Source organism: Misgurnus anguillicaudatus, chromosome 1, assembly GCF_027580225.2.
Source record: "Misgurnus anguillicaudatus chromosome 1, ASM2758022v2, whole genome shotgun sequence".
Taxonomy (NCBI): Eukaryota; Metazoa; Chordata; class Actinopteri; order Cypriniformes; family Cobitidae; genus Misgurnus; species Misgurnus anguillicaudatus.
In genome coordinates, this window is record NC_073337.2 from 29085469 (window position 1) to 29109026 (window position 23558).

Consider the following 23558-nt stretch of genomic DNA (forward strand, 5'->3'; position numbering starts at 1 on the left):
ACCACAGGCCTAATATAGGACGTGACATGTGTCGCATGTGCTAGACGGCAGGGAACCCGGTCTCCAGACAGCAGATTTGACTTTAAATGTCTAACACTGCACGTCATAGTAAATTGTGGTTGTATGCAGCATTTTTGTCAAATCAACACTGTAACAAATTTCTGTAATTTCTACAGCAAAATTTTACAGTTACTTCTTGTTCTGTCATTTTACAAAGTTTAGCTGTTCATTGCAATGCATTGTGGGTTAAAAAACTATTACAGAAGTGGACAGCTTTTCCCCCACAATAAATTACAGGTATATTTGTGCTTGCCTGTAAATGATGCAGTATTACAGTTATTCACTGTTGAATGCGTTGCACAAGAGGCAGCTTGACGCCATTTTATGTCGGATTGCAGAGGAGCAGGGACATTGCCACGCCACTCATGCACAAATGTAAGTATACTATTATAAATAGCTATTATAATTGTTAATGTTGGTTGAAATAAAGTTTACCGTGTATCAGTCAAGCCCCACAATAAAGTTAATAAAGAAAATTTGAACAAGCAATCCCAGGTGAAGCAGTTTAGTGGTTAAAATAAAGTAAATGGTATAACTTTCATGTTAACCCTTTTCATATTTAAATTGGACTTCACGCATGTATGTGCGTTAACGTCACTCAGGCATGCAAGCAAGGTGCGTGCATGCGCGTATGTGCACGTCCACATTGATGCATAGGTCTTATACATGCATACACATGTTTTGAAATATTAAAATATTGATAGGATCAGATCGAGAGTTTTTAACAAACGTGCGTGATCATAGGCGCAAATTCTTTCTCCGCCGGTGGCAGCGTCAAGCAATGCTTGGCAACGAAAGAAGCTCTGAAGCGCCCACGCGATTTGAAGAGGAGAAAAGCGGCGCGGTAACGTTATCCGCGTGGTTTCAGACGCGACATGTAAAGTAAATGTAAAGCAACTGTGCGCGTATGTGTTGGCCATTTCGGTGGCTGCTCGAGCCGAGCCTCGGAGGACCCAGGGGATCAGGGCATATCTGCGTGTTTATTGTAGCACTTCCACTCATAAAACAACAAGTGAGAAACCTTTTTGGGGTTATAATGTTTCCACCTGCGCTGAAAATGCGTTCTGATGGTGTACTGGTAGCGCAGATTGATACTTTTTCGCAACTTTGAATGAGAGAGAACGGCCGTTTCTCAACTGAAGGCTTCAGCCTCCGGAGGTCGCATATGCAGGCTGTATGTCATCAAGCCTGGTTTATTATTTTCATTGCAAGTCATAAGCATATTACAACAATGTATGATCAACAAAGAATAATAGTCAAGCTTTCAAAAATGATATTGCTATGAAAAATTACTGTACATTTGAATCTATTTTAGTTTTTGTTTTTTATGTGTTGACAACAGACGTTGAAAAAAGACTAAAGTTTCCTGACTCTAATTGTCTTAGGTAGTCTATTTTTTGTAATGAGTTGTAAGCATTGCAAAGACGGGCTATGAAGGACACAAATTAGTTTAACGTGGATATGTTTATGTGGAAAGCAACAGATTTTTTGCATGTAAACCATTTGTTTATGCTTAGGTGAATCAGCGTTTGGATGCTGAGCATCGGGTGGTTGTGCCTCCACATCCCAACTTCGTGGCTGGAATGGCAGCTTTGTTTTCTAGCTACTACAACTTCAATATTGTGTACCAGGAGCAAATGCACACTGGAGTTCATTCAAAGGTAACTATGTGCTTGAAGTACAATGCGGTTTATCATTATTTTGTAAAGTGTGCTATTATGAGTAACAGAGATTTTATTTTGCTTTAAGTGTGCTTACAGGAAATCCCTTTAACATGACTTTTTAGTTGATAAATTGGGTTAAGTTAGCAGTTATTTACCCAAAAGCTTTATATCATTGCAGAACCAATTCATTGTAACATCCAAACATTGACAAAGATTTATTTGATTATATATTTTATCAAAGTAGTTCTGCATTGGGGTAACTGAGCATTTAGGTAAATAAACTGCAAACTTGCTTTTTTATGGCATTCACAAGAAATCCCATATGCCCATTTCATATGCCCACCCAGCCCTCACCCTCCCCACTATGGCAGTGATGCTCAAGGCAAACACACAAAAAAGGATCTGTATGCATATACTGTATACACACCCCCACATATATATAATGATACATAAATATATCTTACAAACCTACCTAGATGTTTTTTTTAACAAAAAAGAGAGATTTGCATGATCTTTGATGATCATTCATTTATTCATGGTTTCATTGGGGAATGAATGAGACTTTGTTATGAAAACCATAGGATTCGGAGTCATAGGAGTAGTTCTTTTGGAGTTTTTTCACAAGGCTGTAGGCCTACATGTTATCAACTGTAGTGATGTAGTTGCATGGACATAGCCCTGTACTATGAGTCCTTTAATTGTAGATCTTTGGATGGACCAGCCCAACCGCAGCAAACTTAGACAACCAAAGAACATTTTACCAAAGACATGTCTTGTGTTCCTCAACAGAATAAATTTATTTTCCTGCTTTAGGGTGCCCTCTGACCACTCCCTACATTTGAACAATTTTGTCCATTACAGACATTATAACTAGTGGAGCCTCGTATCTACGTATCTAGAATGTTTTTCAAGTCTGAAAGCACTATAAAGGCGCTTATTACACTTAATATGGTGTATTATGTTATGAATACTAAAATGTTACATTGTTGTGGTTTGTTTTATGTTTTGTTGTCCTTTGAAGCAGGGGATAGTCGGGAAATTTTCAACCAGAGGACCTGCTGCTTGAGGTTATGTTAATGCAACTAACCTAACCATAACTCATGCAATTTTGTGACTAGAAATCAAAATCATCCCTTCAACTGTTATGACCCTATATTTCACCATTGCATTGCAGAGCCACTTCCTGGTTTAGCTTGCCTGGACAGCACAACTGAAATTAAATGAATAATAATTACCCGCTGAATTTTTCTGTTGCAGTTTTTCTGCACTTAAGCTGAAAAGGGCAAATCAACTTGATTTGCACAGCCTGATGTATTTTGCACTCTCATGTAGAGCAGTTAAGGCACTTTTTCATAAAGTTTATTTTCATGTGATTTTGTGATTTCAGATGCTTCATTGGACTGAACCCCTCCAGTGGGACCAAGACAGCAAAGGTGGTTAGCCAAAAAAGAGGGAAGGTACAGGAGAAACTGCATTAACCCTCACGTCACCTCTCTACTTAAGCGGCTGATAGATTTTGAATGGCTTCAATTGTAAGTCTCAAGCGACTTCCTCACAATATGAATGGACAATGTTCTAAATGTTTTCTGAATTTCACTGAATGTTAAGAAAATGAATAGAATATGCTGTTAAAAAAAGACATTCTGAAAATGTACAGTATTGTAACACTGTATTTTGTTTTAATAATAAAATTTCATGATTTTGCATCTTGGACTATGGTTTTATTTAACAGTTGAAGAGAATCTTATCCAATGATGTTTGGATTTAAAGCAAGCCTGGTCTTATTTAAAACACTTTACAATAGGCATCAGCAAAGATTAACTATTTATTTTTTACAACAACACAATGTATTGTAAAATATTTACAGATTTTTGCTGGCAACTCGAGTTGGCAGCAAAAAGATGTAATTATTTCAAAACACATTATGTTGTTGTAAAAAAGATTCTACAATAACATATTGTATTGTGAGGAATTTACAGATATTACCTGGCAACTCTAGTTGCCAGGTAATATCTGTAATTTGAAAAGAAAACAAGATAATGTTGTAAACCAAATTACAATAAAGTAGTGTTTTAATATAAAAACCTAATACTTTGCTGTAATTTATGTACAACAATAACCTGTAAACCAAATCCAGTATTATACTGTAATTCATTTTTACAGTTATTAAAAGCAAATTCACAAAACTTTACAAGATTTTACTGGCAACTTTTTTGCCAGGTACTTACTGTAAAATCTACAGGCAAATTCGTTACAGTGAACAATTTCAACTTGATTTTTATAAGTTATGTCAACTTATCACAAGCCAAAATTTGAAACAGTAGGTTGAATTGCAAAACCAAGTTGTTTAAATTTATGCAGCATTTTTTTTACAGTGTACTAGGTCATATAATTGTGCGTAGGTCCTACGGCGTAGCCTCGACGCGTCAGTTTTCACGTATACTTTTGCGGGGTCATTCAAGTCTACGTGCAATAACACATGCAGACCGCTAGTTGGCAGTATCCACGCGTGTAACCACAATAGCAATGCAATAGCCAAAGAAGCAGCAGCTTGACCAGTAAACCCACAAATGAACAAGAAGAAAAAGAAGAAGCTTGACGAATCAAACGAACCAATTGCTTTGAAAAATGATTTGAAGCGCTCGAAACACCTAAATATGGTGCCACCTGCTGGTGAAAACATTGAAAAAGATCTCAGTCCAAAATTTTTTTTTCCAAAATAATTGCAAAGGTTTTTCCAAAAAAACAATGTTTATTATACAAAAAGTTTATTCTGTTTTATTATTTACGGCAAACAGATCATTAACACTCTAATGCTGCGTTTACACCAGCCGCGGTAGAGGCGTCAAACGCGAGTGATTTCAATGTTAAGTCAATGTGAAGACGTGTTGACGTGCGTCTGGAGGTCGCGAATGAGGCGTTTAGCGCGGTAGACACGATTCCGCCTTATTCGCACGAATGGCACGAATTGAACATTGTCGCAGCAAACGTGCGAGATGAAAAATTTTAACTTTGGCGGAAATATGCAGCGTGTTAACCAATCAGGAGCTTGCTCTAGTAGTGACGTGATTACAGAAAGCGAGCGGAGTCGCAGAAGCCCCTCCCATGACGCGAATTTCACGCGCGAATGAAGCGAGTAAACTCAAATTGTTCAAGCGGCAAACTAGGCGAGATAGATGCGATTTTGATGCCTCAAACGCGGCAGGTGTAAACCCACGGTAAAAGGCTTGTTATAGTTGTGCATAGGTCCTACGCCGTTGCCGCTACGGCAACGGCTAGGTTATGAGTCAGTTTTTATTTATACTTTTGTATCCGTGTCGTCGTTCGTGTCAACGTGCAAACACACATGCAGACCACTGGTAGGCAGTATCCACAGTAGCAGTGCGACCGTTAATGAAGAAGCAGCTTGGCAAGTTTAACCCACGAACAAAGAAGAAACAGCAGTTGATTCATCTTTGTTCTCACCGTCGCAAATGAAAATACCTATGACGCCATTTTTTGACCTGACGGGAGGGGTCCGCCTACGTACCAGTGCTTCGCCCTCTGAAAATATAGTTCAAATTTTTATAAGGTTAAAAGATGACTGTGTCTCATATGAAAATGTTAGCGTTATTTTGTCACTTACTGGGAGTAGTATGCTAGCTGGAGCCATTCACTTCCAGTCTTTGTGCTAAGCTAGGCTAGCACCGGGAGCTTCAGACCGAGTTACGGGACGCACTGAGATGAAAAGGGGATGTATGGACTTATCTAACTCTGGGGGATACGGTGAATAAGCTAAAGTCCCAAAAAGTTGGTGTGCTTCTTAAAGTGTCTATCAATAGAATGAATGTTAATATTATTGTGGTATTGTATTGCGATAATTACAACTAAAAAGATTGTGCCATTTAAGAGTTTGCAACTAGCTGATAAAGTGTGACTCTCTTTACACTGCATAGTGAGGAGGTTAATGTTAGACCCACACATGGTGACAGTCAATGCAGTTATTCATATTACAGAAAGCATGCGTGTGTGTGTGTGTGTGTGTGTGTGTGTGTGTGTGTGTGTGTGTGTGTGTAAACTTGGAGATAATCAGCTGTGATTGTGTCAATAGGAATGAATGAAATCAAAACATTCTGGATCAAAACCAGACCGATTCCAGCAGTCCAAATGAACAGGCAGAGAACGGACTTTGTTAACATGAATGAGCGTCTCCGATTGGTTTCCTGGGGCAACGAGACAGCAATGGTTTGTGGGAAAACCCAGCAAATGCCACTTGTGAATTTGTATTATTATGTAATGCTAAATTACGGTAATTCACAAAACAAGCATCACAAAAACCATGGCACTGCATTTGCTTTGCAGTTGAGAATGCAATATCTGTAATTTACCGGGTTATTACTATTTTTAAAGTAGCACCAGACAGTGTATGGGACAGTCCGGCCCCAAAACACATAAGAGGAGCACATAGGGAGTGATAACTCTATCCGAGCGTACAAGCGTTGCTCACTAACAGCTGATCGAAGACAGCTGTCATGGTTCACAGTGTATACTTCCTTTTCCGAGTTAGTTAGCATGGGATTATCAGCGGCACACCGCCACAACTATGGCTTAAACCTTTCTCATCTCAACCTATTCTTCTGCCTCACTGATCCTAAATCTGTTTCTCTCTTCTCGCTCTTTCAGCGTTGCACCCTAATGCTTTCCACCTGCACCCCCCATCAGACAAAAGTCATAAATAAACCTATAGCCAGGCATCCATCAGGACAGCCGTTCTTTATTCTTGGCATCTGTCCTCCACGCACGCCGTCCCGTACTGACGAAGAACATCCCTGCAGGTGTCAATCATCCCGTCACTCATAAATAACTTCACGTGGTCTCTTAAAACAGGGGTTTAAGAGTGGGTCATGCAACTCAATTAATGACCATTGTTATTAAACTTGTATTTAAAGTATTCAATCTTGGGATAGATTTTACCCACCTAGGAGGATCCTTGAATGATACAATTTGGGAAGCCAATGAACGTCCAGTCTCTCATCCTTAAATACCCTCAACAAAACACCCATGATAAATAAACAAAACCCACAGGCTATTTTTATCCACAAGTCTCATGCTGAAGAGGGTGGGAGAGACTATCATAATATCCCATATCCAAATATAATTTATGTGAAATAAAGTCCTTGACTGATCTGGGACCCAAATACATCACATGCATACATCAAAAATTATAGGTTTATCTATACATATGTCCAAAATAAAGTGGTTATGATGCAAACTTACAAAACCATCAGCCTGTGATGCTTCCAGAAGTGATATGAGTCTTTCTGGGTTCCTCAGAAGCAGGTTAGGATCAAACATCACCGATTTATTTCTTGGGACCTGTTGATCAGACTTGAATTCGGTTTCTGTCCTGTCCATAGTCAATGTATGATAGCAGAGACCCACCGCTATACCCAGAAGCAACAGGGGTCCCGTGCAAAACCGTCTGCGCAGCGTCCAGAACCCACGGAAAAACATTCCCAAATCTGCCCAAATAGAGTCAAGAAACATAGCATCGGGAATGTGCGTTTGGACCCCGCATCATCGCGCTGGATTACGGCGCGCTCGGTAGGTTCTCCAACGCGCGCTCCGAGAACCAGACGCGTCCTTTAAAAGCGCGCATATCGGAGACTTCATAACATGGTGATGAAATCTCGTCGCGTTTTAAACCCGACGCATCTTCTTGCTCAATCTTAAGGGTAAAATATGGTGCTCGTTTGCCAAACTAAGTGCGTCAGAGCTGGTTGTAACGTCTCCAAACAGAGAGAAAAGTTTCTCAAAAGGCTTCTTTCTTCTTGATTAAAAACAGTCCCGAGTAGCGGAACCTCATGACTGAGAGTGAATGATACGCCTCCTTCACAGACGCGCGCCTGCCTCCCAGTGCCAAACGCTTAAAAGTCATGCTAACTCTCCAATAGTCAAACCTTCACCCCGGACGCAACCTTGACGTTATTTTTATTAGCTTGAGTATTTATGCACTCATGCACAAATATGACACATTGTGTTTTAACCAGTTTAACTTTAAAATACGCACATGGAAAGCCATGCGTTAATGTGCGTTAAAACGCGTCTTGCTGGAGTCCACAATCTTTTAAATTCGTTGCCTAGTCTTAAATAAAAATTTAGCATGCGCATTAAATGAAGAATAAAATAGAAGTTTCGGTTGCCTTGGTGGTAACTGTGCCCACCTGGTATGCGTTAACACAGAAAGAGGAAACGGAAGGTGCATTGCAAAAATCATACTCGAGTCTATTTTTGTCTTGCTTTCCAATGCCGTTATCTTTAAAACAAGATATATTCACGTGACGTGAGAAGCAAAATGATGGTTTCATGCGTTGCTTTCAGAGAAATCTAACAAAATTTTGTGATGTTTTTTAAATGAAAGATGTTTGCTAATGGTTAACCAAAATAATCTCGTTTTTCCGTTTTGAATGAGATTATTTTTCTTACCTTACTGGCAGTGTTTTCTTGTTGAAAGCAAAACATCCCAAAATTCTGTTAAGATTTCTTTGAAAGCAAGACATATAATCTGTATCATTTTGGTTCTTAAGTAAGCACAATTTGTTTTGAGGATGCTTCCATAACTAAATTGGAAAACATTGGTAGAGAAAAGTAAGAGATCTGGATGTAGTCCATAACAATTTTCCTCTGGAGGACAATAAAGTACACGGGCATGAGAAGCGTTTCTGCTATTTTAAAATAAACATTTTTTTGAAATAAAGTAAAATCAAACGGTGTCAATGAAAACTTTCTTGACTGTTTAGATAGTTGTAACTATATGTACATTGACCTTTCAAAGAGCACGTGTTAATGAGATATTAAGAGCAGTATTTAACTTTAGTACTATAGTAAAGACAGCAGAAATCCTGTGCAATTTATCCCTTAATTAAAATCTAACAAGATGTGCAAGTGATTTTCATTTTACATGTTGTCTTGGGGAGCAACATTGCTTTTAAAACAGCCAAAAGACTACAGGGAGGATACTAATAATACCCCCTTCCCTACCTGATTTTACTTAACCCCTAGTAAAATCAACCAGACAGCGTCTGGTTCACAGTAAGCCCAGGACCAAATAATGTTAATCTAGTAACAATGATCCATTTGATCTTATACAACACCCCTCCACACACAGTGTGTACCAAAAGTCATTGATCGTTTTATTGTTTTCTTTTCCATCTCTCAAAATGTTGTATCACCAAATCAGTGCAGTACAGGCTAGACACACACAAACATACACACAAGTCATCGTTGTTCATTTCTTCTATGGTACACATTAAGATCTCCTCGCCAAATTAAGCGGAGCACAATACATCATTTATTCATTATCCTGTGAAGTTATCACTGTTGCAATCATCATCATCTGTTCATATCAAGATTGATTTTTTCCAGGATTTATCAGAGCTCCGACTGAACATGTCTGATGTTTGTAGTCTATCAAACAGCTCAGGACTACAATTCCCAGTCGGCGTCACGTCAATCCAAACTTTTCTCTGCCAGGGGCCGCCAAACACGAAGAATCACCGCGCATGGCGAGCCAAGGAATGTCTTGAATGTTAAAATACACAGGCCTCCCAAAAAACACCTTGCACCCCTCCATAATGATAAATGGAGACATAAAACATACAAATTATTTGGAGGGCAGTGTGTGCTTGGGAATTACACATTCACCAGCTAAAACTCCCATCCTGGGGTGACACACACACACACACACACAGTCTGATTGCATGGCAACGTAAGACGGACACTCGGTGAACCTCTCCGCATCTTGGAGAGTTTTTTGCAGGTGAGTCTCTAGTGAAGGGGGTGGTTGTTTTCGGAGGTTGGCCCAGGTGGTGTCATCGATGGTTTCGGGATTTATTTGTGTCTGCTTCCTCTCCTCTTCATGGCCGCCGTGCACTGCGGACAGTACCACTTTCCTTTGGGCGCCTCGGTCAAACCCACGCAGCCGTAGTGAAACCATTCGATCGGACACTGTGGGCGAAGAGATAAGAGTCAGGACTAAACCTGATAACTTAGGCCACATTTACACTGCATGTTAGGCTAGTCCACACCGTCACAGGTATTTTTATAACCGTGACTTTTTTACGCGGTTCGGACGTTCGTCCACATGAAAACGCAGTATCAGGGCACTGAAACCAAACATTTTTGAAAACCCTTTATTAAGAAACGCTGGTTGCGGTGTTGTCATGTAGACAGTAACAGCGGGGTTTTTGCCTTGCGACGTCACTTTTGTTAGGCTTCTGATTGGCCGAGGTGGCTTTACGATTTGGGTTACATCTTGACAGCGCTTGATAGCACGTTTTTGCTTTTTTATAATAACGGAGATTTCATTTAAACCAAGCATGTGTGAACGGGATTTTGTGGACTAGGTTTAGAAGTGACTCCCAATTTTTTCCTCATGTAGCACAGATCGGATTTGACCAAGGCTTTGAACCGGTTTAAGGAACGAAAACCAGAAACTTTTGATGTTTTGCAAGGAACAGAAACGAAACCAGAAACTTAAAAAAAATATATATGTTCCGGAACAGAATCATTTATTTAAAATAATGGTAACCGGTTAATACTATAATTTTTTCGTTCTTTGACAAAATTTCTGTGCAGTATAACTCAGTGAAGTTCAGTTGCGGTCGTCATTGACTCATAGGAGAAATGAGAAGCTTGCCACCAGCAAGTAGCCTTCTCAAGCCCGAGTCTCTAATGCTCAATCATAAGAGGTAAATATTGTAGGCTACCAAGTATATTAAGAAGATTTTTTTAATACTAATTAGTGGTGTAACTGATCGCAGTTGATCCGTATAGATCATGACCCACAGTTCGGCTTGCATGCGATTCGCGGATTAATACGCAAATTTAAATAGGGTGAAAGTTGCACGTGTTTCAAAGGCTTGCAAATGTTAACACTTAAGTGATTTTAAACAATTTAACCAAAAAAGACGCTAAAGTGAGCAATTTTCTGTACACACATGCGGTTAAATGTGTCCGATTGTCCAACTCCAATCAAACGTGATTATCCCTAAAAATACACTTCCCTTAAAATAAAGCACTGAAAAACAACGTAATTTTCACTTTATGTGGAGGACTGTTTATGCTGCATCTTTATCCTGAAGCGCCGTTTGGAATTCCTCCTCCGTCTGTGTGTGTGCGTGTGTTTAAGTGCACTCAAAAGTGCATACACGGAGAGACGCGTTTCAAAAAGCAAGCGAACAATCTTTCTGTTCTTGATGGGACAGATACAAACAAAATGATCTCGAAATACCACAATATTCTTTTTCTAATAAAAATGGCAGAAATTGTCCTTGTCTCAATTAGTGCATAATGCATGTCAGAATTACAGTTATGCCGCTTACATAATGTAGCCTTTTTTAATGTTAGATGACAAGATAGAAATTTTGTAGACTAATAATTTGAGTTTAATGTCCTAATGATCAGCCTACTTATTTGTATGTCCCACAGCTGGAACGTTATTAACAGGTTCAGGAACTTTATTTTTTGTTCTAACCGGTTCAGGAACGTAAATTTTAGGGTTGATCCAAAACCGAAAACGTGAAAATACTGTTTCTGCACGAACCAGTTGGGAAAAATCTGGTTTAAATCCCAGGATTTGACCCACGGTCGTGTAAACAGAAAAAAGGGCACTGATTCCGATATACTTCGATTGGTTTCAGGCCTCATTCATGTGTGGAAATAAATCGGATACATGCATTCGCGTCAGCAATGTGAGCAGACAGATCGGATATTCCCATCTCAGGACGTGTCGTGCGTCACTGCAAATGCGACGCTGGCAAATGAACGTCAACACCACCCGTAATCACATGACTCTTTTTAGCAACGCATCTTTGCGTGATGGCTCTAATTTTGTATAATCATTTTGTCTGTGTTCATTGCATATCATGACTTTTACTTCCTCTGTGGTTTAAGCTGTTTTGGGTCAGTATGTCTACCTTGAATTGTTTTGCCAAGTGTTTAGTGTAAACGCAGATATCGGATACGAGTCACTTTTAAAAGATGATGTATGCGGGTTGTCAAAAAATAAAAACGGATACAGGCAACAAATCGGAATTGGGCATCAAGTTTTGCAGTGTAAATACAGCCTTGCATTTTTTTTAAAAATGTAGACCAGATACACATTAATATATTAGTATTGTGTGCTTCCTGGGAATCAAACCCATGACCTTTGTGCTGTTAAAAAGTGTACATGCTCTGCTCGATCTCAACGATTAATTGACTTTCAAGTGGGCAGGAAAAGGAAGTTTTGCAACATTAGCGTACTTGACTCAATATTGAACACTAGAGGAACAACACTGATTACTATTTCTAATAAGAGTTTAGGTTTGGAGATTATCCCGGCCAGCCTGAGGGGTCTCCACGTAAGTGCATTGAGAGCACCAGAGCCATCATAACACAGAGCGAGCGAGCTAGCGTTTGTTCTTTGAAGAGGAAACGTGTCTGTGTGTCTCTGGAGATGAAGGGTTGACTTACATCTTGGTTATCACAACCGACCATCTCGCCGTACGACACCTGCACAGAAACAGAGAGAGACGAAGCGTTAGAGACAGACGCACGCATGCACACCTGCAGCTGAGACGCACACATGCGCACCTGCGCTGCAAGTTTTCTCTTTGATCGTCTCTACAGAGACGCACACACACATTTCTATTTTTGATAGGCTTTTGACTAAAGCAATATAATGTGTTCAAGGGAGACAATTCTTTTGCACTCGTACATAAAACAGAAACTAAGCTGTGCACACACACACACAAACAGCATCTGGAAACCCAGCGTGAGACTCATGGAGTCATACACATCATTCGGTTTTAACCTTAACATATTAATCAGTTTTATGTATGTCATGTTATGATGCTAACCTGAGTATCATTTTAAATGTGTGGATGTATGAGTATGCTAGTGAATCATTAAAACACAAGAGGTCATGGTTGATGACATTAAGAGAGTTCAGTATACCTGGTTGCAGATGCAGTATCGAGGTTCATTGGGGTCATATGTCCAGTCCACCTGACTGTTGGTGTCGGTCTCTGTGACTGTGGTCTGTACAAGCTCATGAGCCAGCGCTGAAGATGAGGAGCAGGATGACAGAGAAGATGAAGAGGAGGATGAAGAGGACTGATGGTTGGAAGACTTTGTGTTCCCTCTGAAAAACAGCAAGATGTGTTTTAATACGACAGTAACACATACATTTTTGTTTCTTCTAGTGCTGGGCAAAGATTAATCGCATACAAAATAAAAGTGATTTTTTTGCATAATATATGAGTGTGTGTTGTGTGTAATTATTATGTACATGAATACACACACACATTCATGTATATATTTAAGAAAAATTTACATGTGTATATATATTTATTTATATTTTTATATATTCTATATGATATAAAAATAAAAAATGATATATAAAAAATTCTGAAATTAATATATCTATGTGTGTGTGGTTAAATATACATAATAATTACACACAGTACACACACATATATAATGCAAAGAATCACTTATTTTGTATGCGATTAATCTGAATTAATCTTTACCGAATTAATACATTAGGAATACATTTTTACAGTAAGATAACATTAACTTATTAATTACTATAAATACTATAAACACTAATAGTATAGTACTGATAAACATACTACTGTTCATTTTAAAGTTATGTTTAATATTCTTAATATATAAAAAATGTGAAAGATATAAACTTAGATCAACAGATGATTAAAAGTAGTGTTTATTTTTATTTTAAGTTATTTTTATTTTACTATTGCATTGTTAAAGCTACAACCCGTAATATTTTTTGATAAAAAATAAAATGAAATACATTTTATTTCTAAATTATACAGAAAAAAATTAAAAATAAAAAGTTGTTTAAGATTATTTTTCTCAAAACGTTTTTAGCAATATTATATTTGAATAATACAATTTTTAATTAAATTTAAGTTTTTGTGCATTTTTTATGATGTCACAATTTCACAACAAGCTTATAATTAGAAAATAGTTTTATTTAAAGTTTTTATTAAAATAAATAAACAAATAAAATTTTTATTACTGTGGGTTCACACCAGCTGCGTTTGAGTCATGGGAGGGGTTTCTGCGCTCGCTTCCTGTAATCACGTCACTACTAGAAAAAGCTCCTGATTGGTTAACCCGGTGCTTTTATCCGGCAAAGTAAAAAATGTTCAACTCGTGCATTTCCTGCGGAAATGCTCAATTCACGCGAACTAGACGCGCAAATGAGGTGTAATCGCCTTTACCGCGTTGCGCTACGCGCCTCACTCGCGCCGCGAGACCTCCAGATGCGCGTCAACGCGTTTTCACATTGACTTAACATTGAAATCCCTCGCCCTTGACGCCTCTACCACGCTGTGTGAACGCAGCATAATTGTTTAAACCCACATGGAGTGAATGAAAAAAGTAACAAAGTGGTAACGCTGTACAATATCAATGTAGTTTTTTAGCATTTATTAATCTTTGTTAATGTTAGTTAATGTCAATACAAATGGTGCATTAACAAACGGTACAATTTCAACGTTTGATTTTACAAATGTATTAGTAAATGTTAAAATTAATATGAACTAAGATTAATAAATATTGTAGAAGTATTGTTCATCGATAGTTCATGTTACATTATGCATTAACTTATTTTTTAACTAATTATTAACTAATAATAGTCTAAGTGTATAACAGAACATACAGTCGGCATACAGTCTTTCTTGTTCAGTTTTACACGTTTTTGCTGAGAAAAACAAAATCACATTTACCTCCAATAACAACAATAGGCTTTCAAATAACGCGGCTTATAATAATGATTTATACGTGTTTCGCAGGAGACGTTAGATGATACACTTAAACTAACCTGCTATTTTATGTTTCTAACAGAGATGGCAGATTTATGAACTGCAGCTTTACCCGAACCTTATTGCGAAATGTAAAAAAAAAAAAAGGTGTGGAGTCTAAAGGAAGCAGGTGGGTTTGTCTTACTTGGTCTTGCGTCCTGTGCGGGAGTCTGAGTTGTTGCTGGATGTGAGGGGTTGTGTAAGCGTGTTGGCCAGCGCAGAAGACGTATAAGCGCTGGAGTCACGACTCAGAGCAAAGTCACGACTCAAGAAGTCATTGTTTTTAACAGCCTCATAAGTGGCCTTCATACTGGACGTCCTCCTGCCCTCTTTCATCTGAAACACACACAGATATCAAGTCACATCCTTCAGCGACCAAAATTTTAGTTTTTTTTAGTGAACTATCCCTTTAATGTGCTGTGCATAAACATGTTAATAGTAAATCAGCATGCTTGAAAACCCTTTCTGAAAAATTGAGTCTCTGTTGGTACCTTGTTTAATGCACTGTTACTATAATATATTATTTAACGCTATAATGCTACATACACACCAAAAGCCAATTTTATTGTTTGCGCAAGTAGATTAAATACAAAGTTAATGCAAAGAAGCAAACAGATGCGAATTTGCGCCGTACGACACAAACGCAATTGCAGCGAACATGCTAAATCTTTCGCACAAGGCGAAAATTTTTAACTCAAGCGTGAAATTCACATCATGTGTTGTCATGCAAGCCAATCAGCGAAGAGCTTATTGACGTGTCCGCCTGTATAACATTTAATTTGATCAAGTCATCCCACGAGTAATCTAGCACAAGAAATGTGATGTGCATATTCACTGCAAAAAACGACTTTGTTACCAAGTTTTTTGTTTTGATTTCAGTACAAATGTCAAAAAAAAAGTAAAATGACTTAAAAAATAAGCCTAGTTTTTAGGCAAAAATTATCAAATTTAAATTAATTTGTGCCTAAAACATGCAAAAAAAAATCTACTAATGGGGCAAGAAAAAAAATCTTGAAATAAGTTTACTTTTATCTTAAAACACTTTCTTTTACCCAATTTTAAGCACAAATTCACTTAATTTTTTTAATATAATATAATTGTTTGTGTAAAAACTAGATTTATTTCCTTAGGTAATTTTTCTGTATCTTAATGTAAGAATTTTTTGATATTTGTATTGAATACAAAAATACTAAGCAAGATTTTTTTGCAGTGTACATAATATAGCCATTAAAGCACGATTTGTGTAACAAAATCAATGCCACCAACGTCAAAATTTTACAACTTTTTTCTTATTTTTACGACTATCAGATTTCTATAAAGTTTTGGTCTAAAGTTGCTGGTCTATGTATACACACAGGTTGATGTCATTCAATGCTGCACTTCATGCTTTATTTAGCGTCCTGTAATGTGAGCGTTGCATTTTTAAGTCAGTATGTTAAGTTAAATAGTTTAATTTAAAATGAGAAAATGTTTATGAAACACTATTATCATTACAACCGACAGTACAGTACAACTGCAAAAACAATCGCTGACAAAAGTAGTCTCACTGGACACAAAACAATAATGAAAAAATTACACAACAAGGGCCGTGGATGTGATTTCCTCGGAGTCGTCATATAATATAACAAGGGCCTCTGTGTAGCCAACTCTGAAATTAACATGAGCCGAGGGCCACGATAACACAATCTGCCACTAAGATAAACAGATCGAGAGGAAAAACATAAAACCCCAAGGGCCCAAAAATAGCAGAAACAGGAAGTGAAGGGAAGAGGGGTGTAGAAACAGATCCAGAATGAAAGTTTTATTTTCATCTGTGCGGTGGCAAGCACTGCCTGGGCTGCAGCATTGGTAATGGCACCCGCCCCTGTGGCGGGCCCGGCAGGAAGTGGGCTGAGATTGTACGAGGAAAGCGACTGGGAGGAGTTGACGCTATAAACGTTGTTAGTGGAGGACGTGCTGTTTACTCTGCAGCCTGCAACACACAGACGATTAAACATTTTTAATACATCTGGAAATTTATTTAATATTTTGTGATACTGGGAGCTCGGCAAATCATAGCTAAACAACACAGTAATTCCTGCAAAGATCTAAAAAGATCATTATATTTCCTAAATAAATGCATCAAAACCTTTCATAAAATTTGTATTAAAATTTTAATCAATACTTGTTTTTGTTTTGTCTTTTTTTTTAAACCACTTTAAATGATGACTCGTGTAGTTTGGCAAACCCTTCCTGTCGTGTGAACTGCATTCCTGATTTATACAAAACCCTTGATTACTTTATCTGCAAATAGGCTTTTAAAATGACAGATAATAATCGTCAAACTGCTTAATATCAACGCCGATAATCGGTCGACCCTTGATGGAGACGCATTAATGAATCTATAGAGAGTACAGCTCATGTTTGCCTAGCAATGGCAGACGCTACGGGAGCACAAGCGCTCGAGTGCATTGGAAAAAATGAAGAAAGTGACTCATTCATGGTTTTAGATGTGAAATGTGAACGGCCACATATGCGTTTTGTTTTACCTGGTGTGCTTTCTTTAGAGGCATCTGACGTGAGCGTGGACAGCAAGGCCTCTGATTTAAACTTCTTCTCTGGTACATGTTCAGTAGTGTGGTGGGCTGGTGTGCTGTACTTCCTCTCTGTTGACACACGTACAGGGAACAGGTCAGAGGTGAGGGACAGAAAAATAGGTTACAGAATGAGTGCGAGGGTTCAAACATTGGAAAGGTCGGGACTTACTCTCAACAGTGGTGTGTGAGTGGACGTGGTGGTTATTGACAGGTTGGGAAGGGCTATCCATCTCTAGTGACCCTGCAAAAGGTTGCATGCACAACATAGTATTACTAAAGCTTATGCCAAACATATTAATAACATATTTTCTAACAAGGCTATTTTATTTTTATAGCTAGACCTCTTTCAAAGACATCCAGTTAATGATGAATGTATTTGGTTGAAATAAAACACATATTTTAATTCTTATGTCCTGTCTTTTTATAAATGGCATGAAACACTTTAAAACTTCTTTATCCCTTTAACAAAAACTATGAAATCTGGGTGATTGACAGGTGTAACTCACGTCTCTCCAGGATCTCCGTGATGCCGGCGTTATCTGCCTCCAACTCCATTTTGAACTTTGCCAACTCCTGATCCAGCTTCCTCAAATGTCGATCGACCTAAACCAAAACCCCAGTGATCAACAGACCGCACACATACCATCATTTTGATCATCCACATGGAAAGGTTTCCTTAAACATTTTTTTTCTGTGATGGTCTGCCACCTACTGGACCACATCAGGTACTGACACAAAGTCATAATGTATTGTTACTCACCAGATCATAGATTTGATTGGCTAACTGGACTTTCTCATCTGCGTCTTCTAAAGCTTTATAGTAGTCCTGATAGAAAGACAGAAAAACAAAATAACATCATTGTAATGACGGTGTGTATAATCCACCATATCAATGAGTTAGAAGTACTGAAATTCTGTAGAGATGCACTGATTGTAGGTTTCTTGGCTGATTCCGATTTTTCTGTATTTGTGACCTGCCGAATCCGATTTTCTTTCTAAGAACTAATAGGCTTTATGCCCAGCTGCACTACTTCCTGAACTTCTTGTTTCCTGTCTGCCATTATTGGACAAACTAATTAATCCAGGTGTGCCTGACCTCAGTAGTCACAACAACAATAATCAGACACACCTGGATTAATCAGTTTGTCCAAAAATGGCAGACAGGAAACAAGGAGCTGGCTAAAGTTCAGGAAGTAGTGCAGCTGGGCATAAAGCCAATTGACAGCTTATGGGCTACAAACAAAAATCTACTTTACTTTTATATATAAAAAAAACTTGATTTTCATCATAAAAGAAATTATTCAACTTTGCACTTGCACCCAAACTTCATTAAATCACATGATCTTCTTCTTTCATTTGAAAAGATCAATATAGGCATGGGGGGTTCGGGTCGTGGTCTTAATGTAAAACGGGTCCCGGCGCGGAATCGAAATGTTGCGAGACTGACGATCATGCATAAAATTTGCCAATTCCGGTCTCTGGTCGTTCGATCGGTGCATCTCTAAAATTGTGTACATTTGTACTGCTTACAAAAGACAGAAATAGAAACCAAACTTCAAAAGATATTTTCATCTATTTATACCACGGGGTGGATAAATGCTTCATTCTGATTGGTTGACAAACATTTTAAGGGTGTGCGTTATTTTTCTGTAAACACACACATTTTAAGTAGTTCGCATTACAGTTCCGTCTAACTACGTCAAGTTTTACTGAAATGACGGATTTATTTAATTTCAACAAATAATGCATAAATATGTGTGTGATAGCGAAAATAAATTAATAATAAAAATTCAAAAGAAGAAAATTAACAGTAAAAAAACTATGATTGCCTGATTTCTTGATAAAATCGGAACAAATGAATACATAGGGCTGCAAAATGAATAATTGCAACTAATCGTTTGCAGAATAAACTTTTTTTTAATTATTATAATTATAAACACACACATGCGTGTACAATTAAGAAAAATATATATTTACATACAAAGTATTTACATATTATATAAATTATATATAGATATAAAAATGTATATACACATGTAAATATTTCTTAAAGGTGCAGTGTGTACATTTTGTTGGTATCTAGTGGTGAGGTTGCGAATTGCAACCAACGGCTCAGTCCACTGCCCAACCCTCACTTTTGAAACGCATAAAGAAGCTACGGTAGCCACCACCGGACAAACATTTCATCGTCGGAGACAACTTAGTTAAAAGGTTTGTCCGTTAAGGGCTTCTGTAGAAAGATGGCGGCACAAAATGGTGACTTCCATGTAAGGGGACCCTCTGTGTACGTAGATAAAAACGTCTCATTCTAAGGTTATAAAAACATAACGATTCATTTTAAAAGGTCTTTATACACAACTGATAATATAGTTTTGTATATCATTTTGCATTTCTTTCAAGAGATCCTTCTAAAAATTACACACTGCACCTTTAAATATATACATATGATTGTATTCATATACTTATTATACACAGTACACACACATACAAACGATTAGTCGCAATTAATCGCTATGTAGCCCTAATGTATATATAAATATTGCTAAGCCAAATGGTGACCAAAAGACCATCTCGGTGTGCATTACATATTTTATATTCAACAGTCTGTCGTCAATTATTCCTTAAGCAATTCTTATTACAATTGTTACTAGCATGAATCGCATTAGTGTGGTCTACACGAGTGTAAATGAAGTCACCTTTTTAATGATTTCCATCTGCTCTTCTCTCCATTCTGGTTTGTTCTTCTTTGCATTAGTAAAGAACTCATTAACCCGCTGCTCTAGTTGATCCATAGCATCTGAACAAAGAAACAGGACCATAAACATTCAAAATACACCACTGATGTCTATGATCAGATTAACTGAAATTAGGGTCGCAAAGCTGATGAATTTTGGAAATATTCCAAGTTACAAACTTAAGGAATTAAAGGAAAATTATTTGTACATTTTGGGAAATTTTTACAAACTGTATCACATATAAATGAGCTTCCTCGACATGACTCATCTTCATCCATGTGCCATAATTCCCATACATTTCCCTGTAATTTCCATGGAAAATTTCCAAAATTCCCAGAATTTTGCAACCCTAACTGAAATAAATCTCATCAGGGCTAAAAAAAATTTAAATAAAGGTTCAAAACCCAAACTTTCAGAAATAAAGCTCTTACTCGGGGCGGTACACTTTCAAAAAGGACACAGAGTTCATATTAGTACCTCAAAGGTACATGTAAGGTATCTAAAGGGGTAAAGTCCCAGCTTTTGTACCCATTTCTGAGCGTGTATAAGGGGTGATCCATTAACTATCAAAACTTTAGGCAACACTGTCAACATTGCAACATTTGTTTTTAATGACAATTAAGCACATGTCCTCTCCAAAAATTCATATTAGTATATGCAATAATCTCATTCTTATAACTATAAAAGGGTGCATACATTTTTTACTAAATCAACGCAATAAATTAAAACGAATACAAAAAATCTTATTTTTTCTATATCAGTACTTAAATGTAAAAAAGGTTACTTCTTTATGCAAAATATAATGTCTTATAAAATATAACACAAACAAAACAAACTTTTGACAGGTTTGTCACGTAATAGCTGTACTATAAGCTCAATTATGAATGCAGTTTGTATTACTATTTTCTATGTTTCATGCAAAACAGACAATGGTTAACAAATACAAGTATTATGATGTGCTTATTCTGATGCTCATTAATAAGGGCTAATTCACATCACCAATGACTGTGACAACTTTGCCATCAGTATCAGTGGACAACATCAGTATTTACTTAAAAATGCATCCCAGTGTGAGGTCCCTCCAGGTCTCAGTTTCAGTCATTCATCTAAACTTCCACATGTGCACTTCACATCAACATCATCACACACACACACACATAAACACACAGTCTCATTATGCATGCAAATCACACCAGCACCAAACCCATCTGCATCTGCACTGATATAAACTGCATCAGTTCAAGTCATACGTGATGTTTTAAAGCAGAAGAGAGAGTTTAAAGTAGTTTCATACTCTGCACTTGCAGGTCCATCTCTCTCATTTCCGTAAACCTGTCGCGGAGATCCATGGGTAGCTGCTCGATCACTGCCGGGGAGAACAACAGAGGCGTGTTACTGGCTAACGGCTTCAACGCCTAAAACAGCTCTCTTGAACCTTTAAATCACAAAATATCAACACGAAACATTAAACTGGGTCGTATACTTACTCTCGAGGTAGTCCTCTAGGTACAACATCCTGGCAAAGATCGTGTTTCAGACGATTTGGGAAAAGGGTGTTTCTCGTCAATATGGCGTCGCAGGCAGCGGAGAACTGAAGGGGAGAGAAAACATGTTGGAGGGGGAGGGGCTTACGTACACAACGTGAGATCTGATAGGGCGACGAGCGAGTTGGGCGGATGTTGCATGGGATTTGTAGTTTTCTTAATCGAACAGCTTGAAAACTACATCCACCGCTAGGTTGCCTGTATTTTATTTGAAAGTGCACGGCGTATATTCGTTTTATATGGGCTAGTAAAGTATGAAATAGTATAATTACGACTTATAGGTTAACTAACTAAAATACCATACTGATTATAAAAAAATAATAGGTAAAATATACATTAAATGGAAAACTAGTGTAAATAATATTAATATTTATATTTTTATACAGTATAAATATATAAACTCTGTAAATAAACACATTTTCATATAATATATGTGGATGTATATATATATATATACATTTTCACCTCTGTGATTTAAATAATAAAAAAAGTATTAATGTATTTTTAGAGCATTGTGTGTACTAGTGCTAGTGTACTAGTAAAGTATATGAAATAGTATAATTACGACTTGAAAGTTAACTAATCCAAAATAGCAAACTGATTAAAATAAAAAATATATACATTAAAGGAAAACTAGTGTAATATAACTAGTGGATATATGTATATCTTTATATAAATATTTATAAATACAGTATACATATAAACTCTGTAAATAAACACATTGTCATATAATATATGATAATTTTAGATACTATATAAAACATATAACATTATTTATTTTTCACCACTGTGATTTACATTAAAAATATTTATTTATAAACTGTATTAGTGTATTTTTAGGCCATTGTGTGTACTAGTGCTAATGTACTAGTAAAGTATATGAAATAGTATAATTACGACTTGAAAGTTACCTAAGCCAAAATACCATACAGATAAAAAATCTAAAATATATACATTAAAGAAAAACCAGTGTACTATAAGGATATTAATATGTCTATCTTTATATAAATATTTATGAATGCAGTATACATATAATCTCTAAATAAATAAATTGTCATATAATATATGATAATAATACATAAAACATATAACTTATGGAACTTATTTATTTTTCGCCACTGTGATTTAAAATTTAAAACATTTATTTATAAAATGTATTAATGTATTTTAAGGGCATTGTGTGTACTAGTACTAGTGTACTAGTAAAGCATATGGGAGCCTATACAACTTGAAAGTTAACTAAGCCAAAATACCATACTGATAATAATATATAGCTATGTAAATCACAGCGGTGAAATTTATATATTTACATTAAAACATTTATTTATAAATTGTAGGCTATTAATGTATTTTTAGAGAATTGTGTGTGTTTTTAAACAGGACAAAATTTAGTCATCTTTCGTCTTCAGTTACAAAATAATGATTTATTATATAAATATAATGAATAACCCTTGTAAAAATGTGCTGCATATTTCAGTTTTAGCCTCAGGAGGGCAGCACTGACTGCAATTTGGACTGACTGTCCTCAGATCCACCTCAGTTTGTTATAGACATGTAATTTAGTGTGTTTGTGTTTTGTATAACATACCACTAGAAATTGCTTGTGGACGACAATGCAACTGCACGGCTGTCTCCTGAGAGGGGCCCTCAGCTTGACCCTTTGTGTTTACTCGATTTGGTGCAGTCTCGGTGGAAGAGGCTTTTGTAAAACACTCTATTTAAATCTTTCCTTTCAAAGACAAAATTACCACAGAGCTGTTGAGATGAAGTGTTATGCAAAATGACATTGCTCCTCAGCTCTAAATTTAAATTAAAACAATGTGCTTGAAATCACAACAATTCCTCTGATGGTAGCCTATTATTGACTGTGTGAAAGCTATTTCCAGTTTCATTTTATATTTCTTCTCATCCCAGTTTCATATTTGCACACTATTATTAAAAAATATCAGTCAGCTAACAAATATGCTCCAAATTTAGCTAGGTATATAGTCTGAATTACTGACCTGTTTCTCGTGATCTTTTTGTACGATGGTTATACTTACAATATTGACATTAGTTAAATAGACAAATAAAAAAATCTATTGTTTTTACAGTTTTTCTGGAGCATTTCTCAAACATTCTTAAAATT

The 23558-nt window shown here is 36.9% G+C and overlaps 2 protein-coding genes and 1 long non-coding RNA gene across 7 annotated transcripts in view; 1 reads left to right on the plus strand and 2 right to left on the minus strand.

Moving 5' to 3' along the window:
- The window catches only part of cped1 (cadherin-like and PC-esterase domain containing 1), a 71234-nt gene extending 63548 nt beyond the window's left edge, over nucleotides 1–7686 (minus strand). For 2 of the 4 annotated variants that reach the window (XM_055190253.2, XM_073869252.1), the window contains exon 1: nucleotides 6981–7686. In XM_055190253.2, the coding sequence (XP_055046228.2) occupies nucleotides 6981–7250 (270 nt within the window). In that variant the 5' untranslated portion in view covers nucleotides 7251–7686. The remainder of the gene's footprint in view (nucleotides 1–6980) is intronic. The other 2 variants (XM_055190254.2, XM_073869261.1) reach the window with 2 other exon arrangements.
- LOC129426448 (uncharacterized) lies at nucleotides 1388–3326 on the plus strand. The gene is made up of 3 exons (XR_012369139.1): nucleotides 1388–1445; nucleotides 1578–1721; nucleotides 3112–3326. It is a non-coding gene; the product is annotated as an uncharacterized lncRNA (long non-coding RNA).
- A 1189-nt stretch (nucleotides 7687–8875) lies between the features above and the next one.
- On the minus strand, nucleotides 8876–21533 carry ing3 (inhibitor of growth family, member 3). Of its 2 annotated transcripts, none has more exons than XM_055190987.2 (12): nucleotides 21374–21533; nucleotides 21181–21252; nucleotides 19848–19948; nucleotides 17912–17977; nucleotides 17658–17754; nucleotides 17321–17392; nucleotides 17104–17220; nucleotides 16408–16547; nucleotides 14721–14745; nucleotides 12702–12888; nucleotides 12219–12257; nucleotides 8876–9710 (listed from the first exon to the last, which is right to left on the minus strand). In XM_055190987.2, the coding sequence occupies exons 1-12, from the start codon at nucleotides 21399–21401 to the stop codon at nucleotides 9671–9673; spliced, it is 984 nt and encodes a 327-aa protein (XP_055046962.2). In that variant the 5' UTR covers nucleotides 21402–21533; the 3' UTR covers nucleotides 8876–9670. The 2 variants fall into 2 exon arrangements, with proteins under 2 accessions (XP_055046962.2, XP_073725368.1); XM_073869267.1 differs by having other exon boundaries at nucleotides 14721–14905; nucleotides 16381–16547.
- Nucleotides 21534–23558: the final 2025 nt, after the last annotated feature.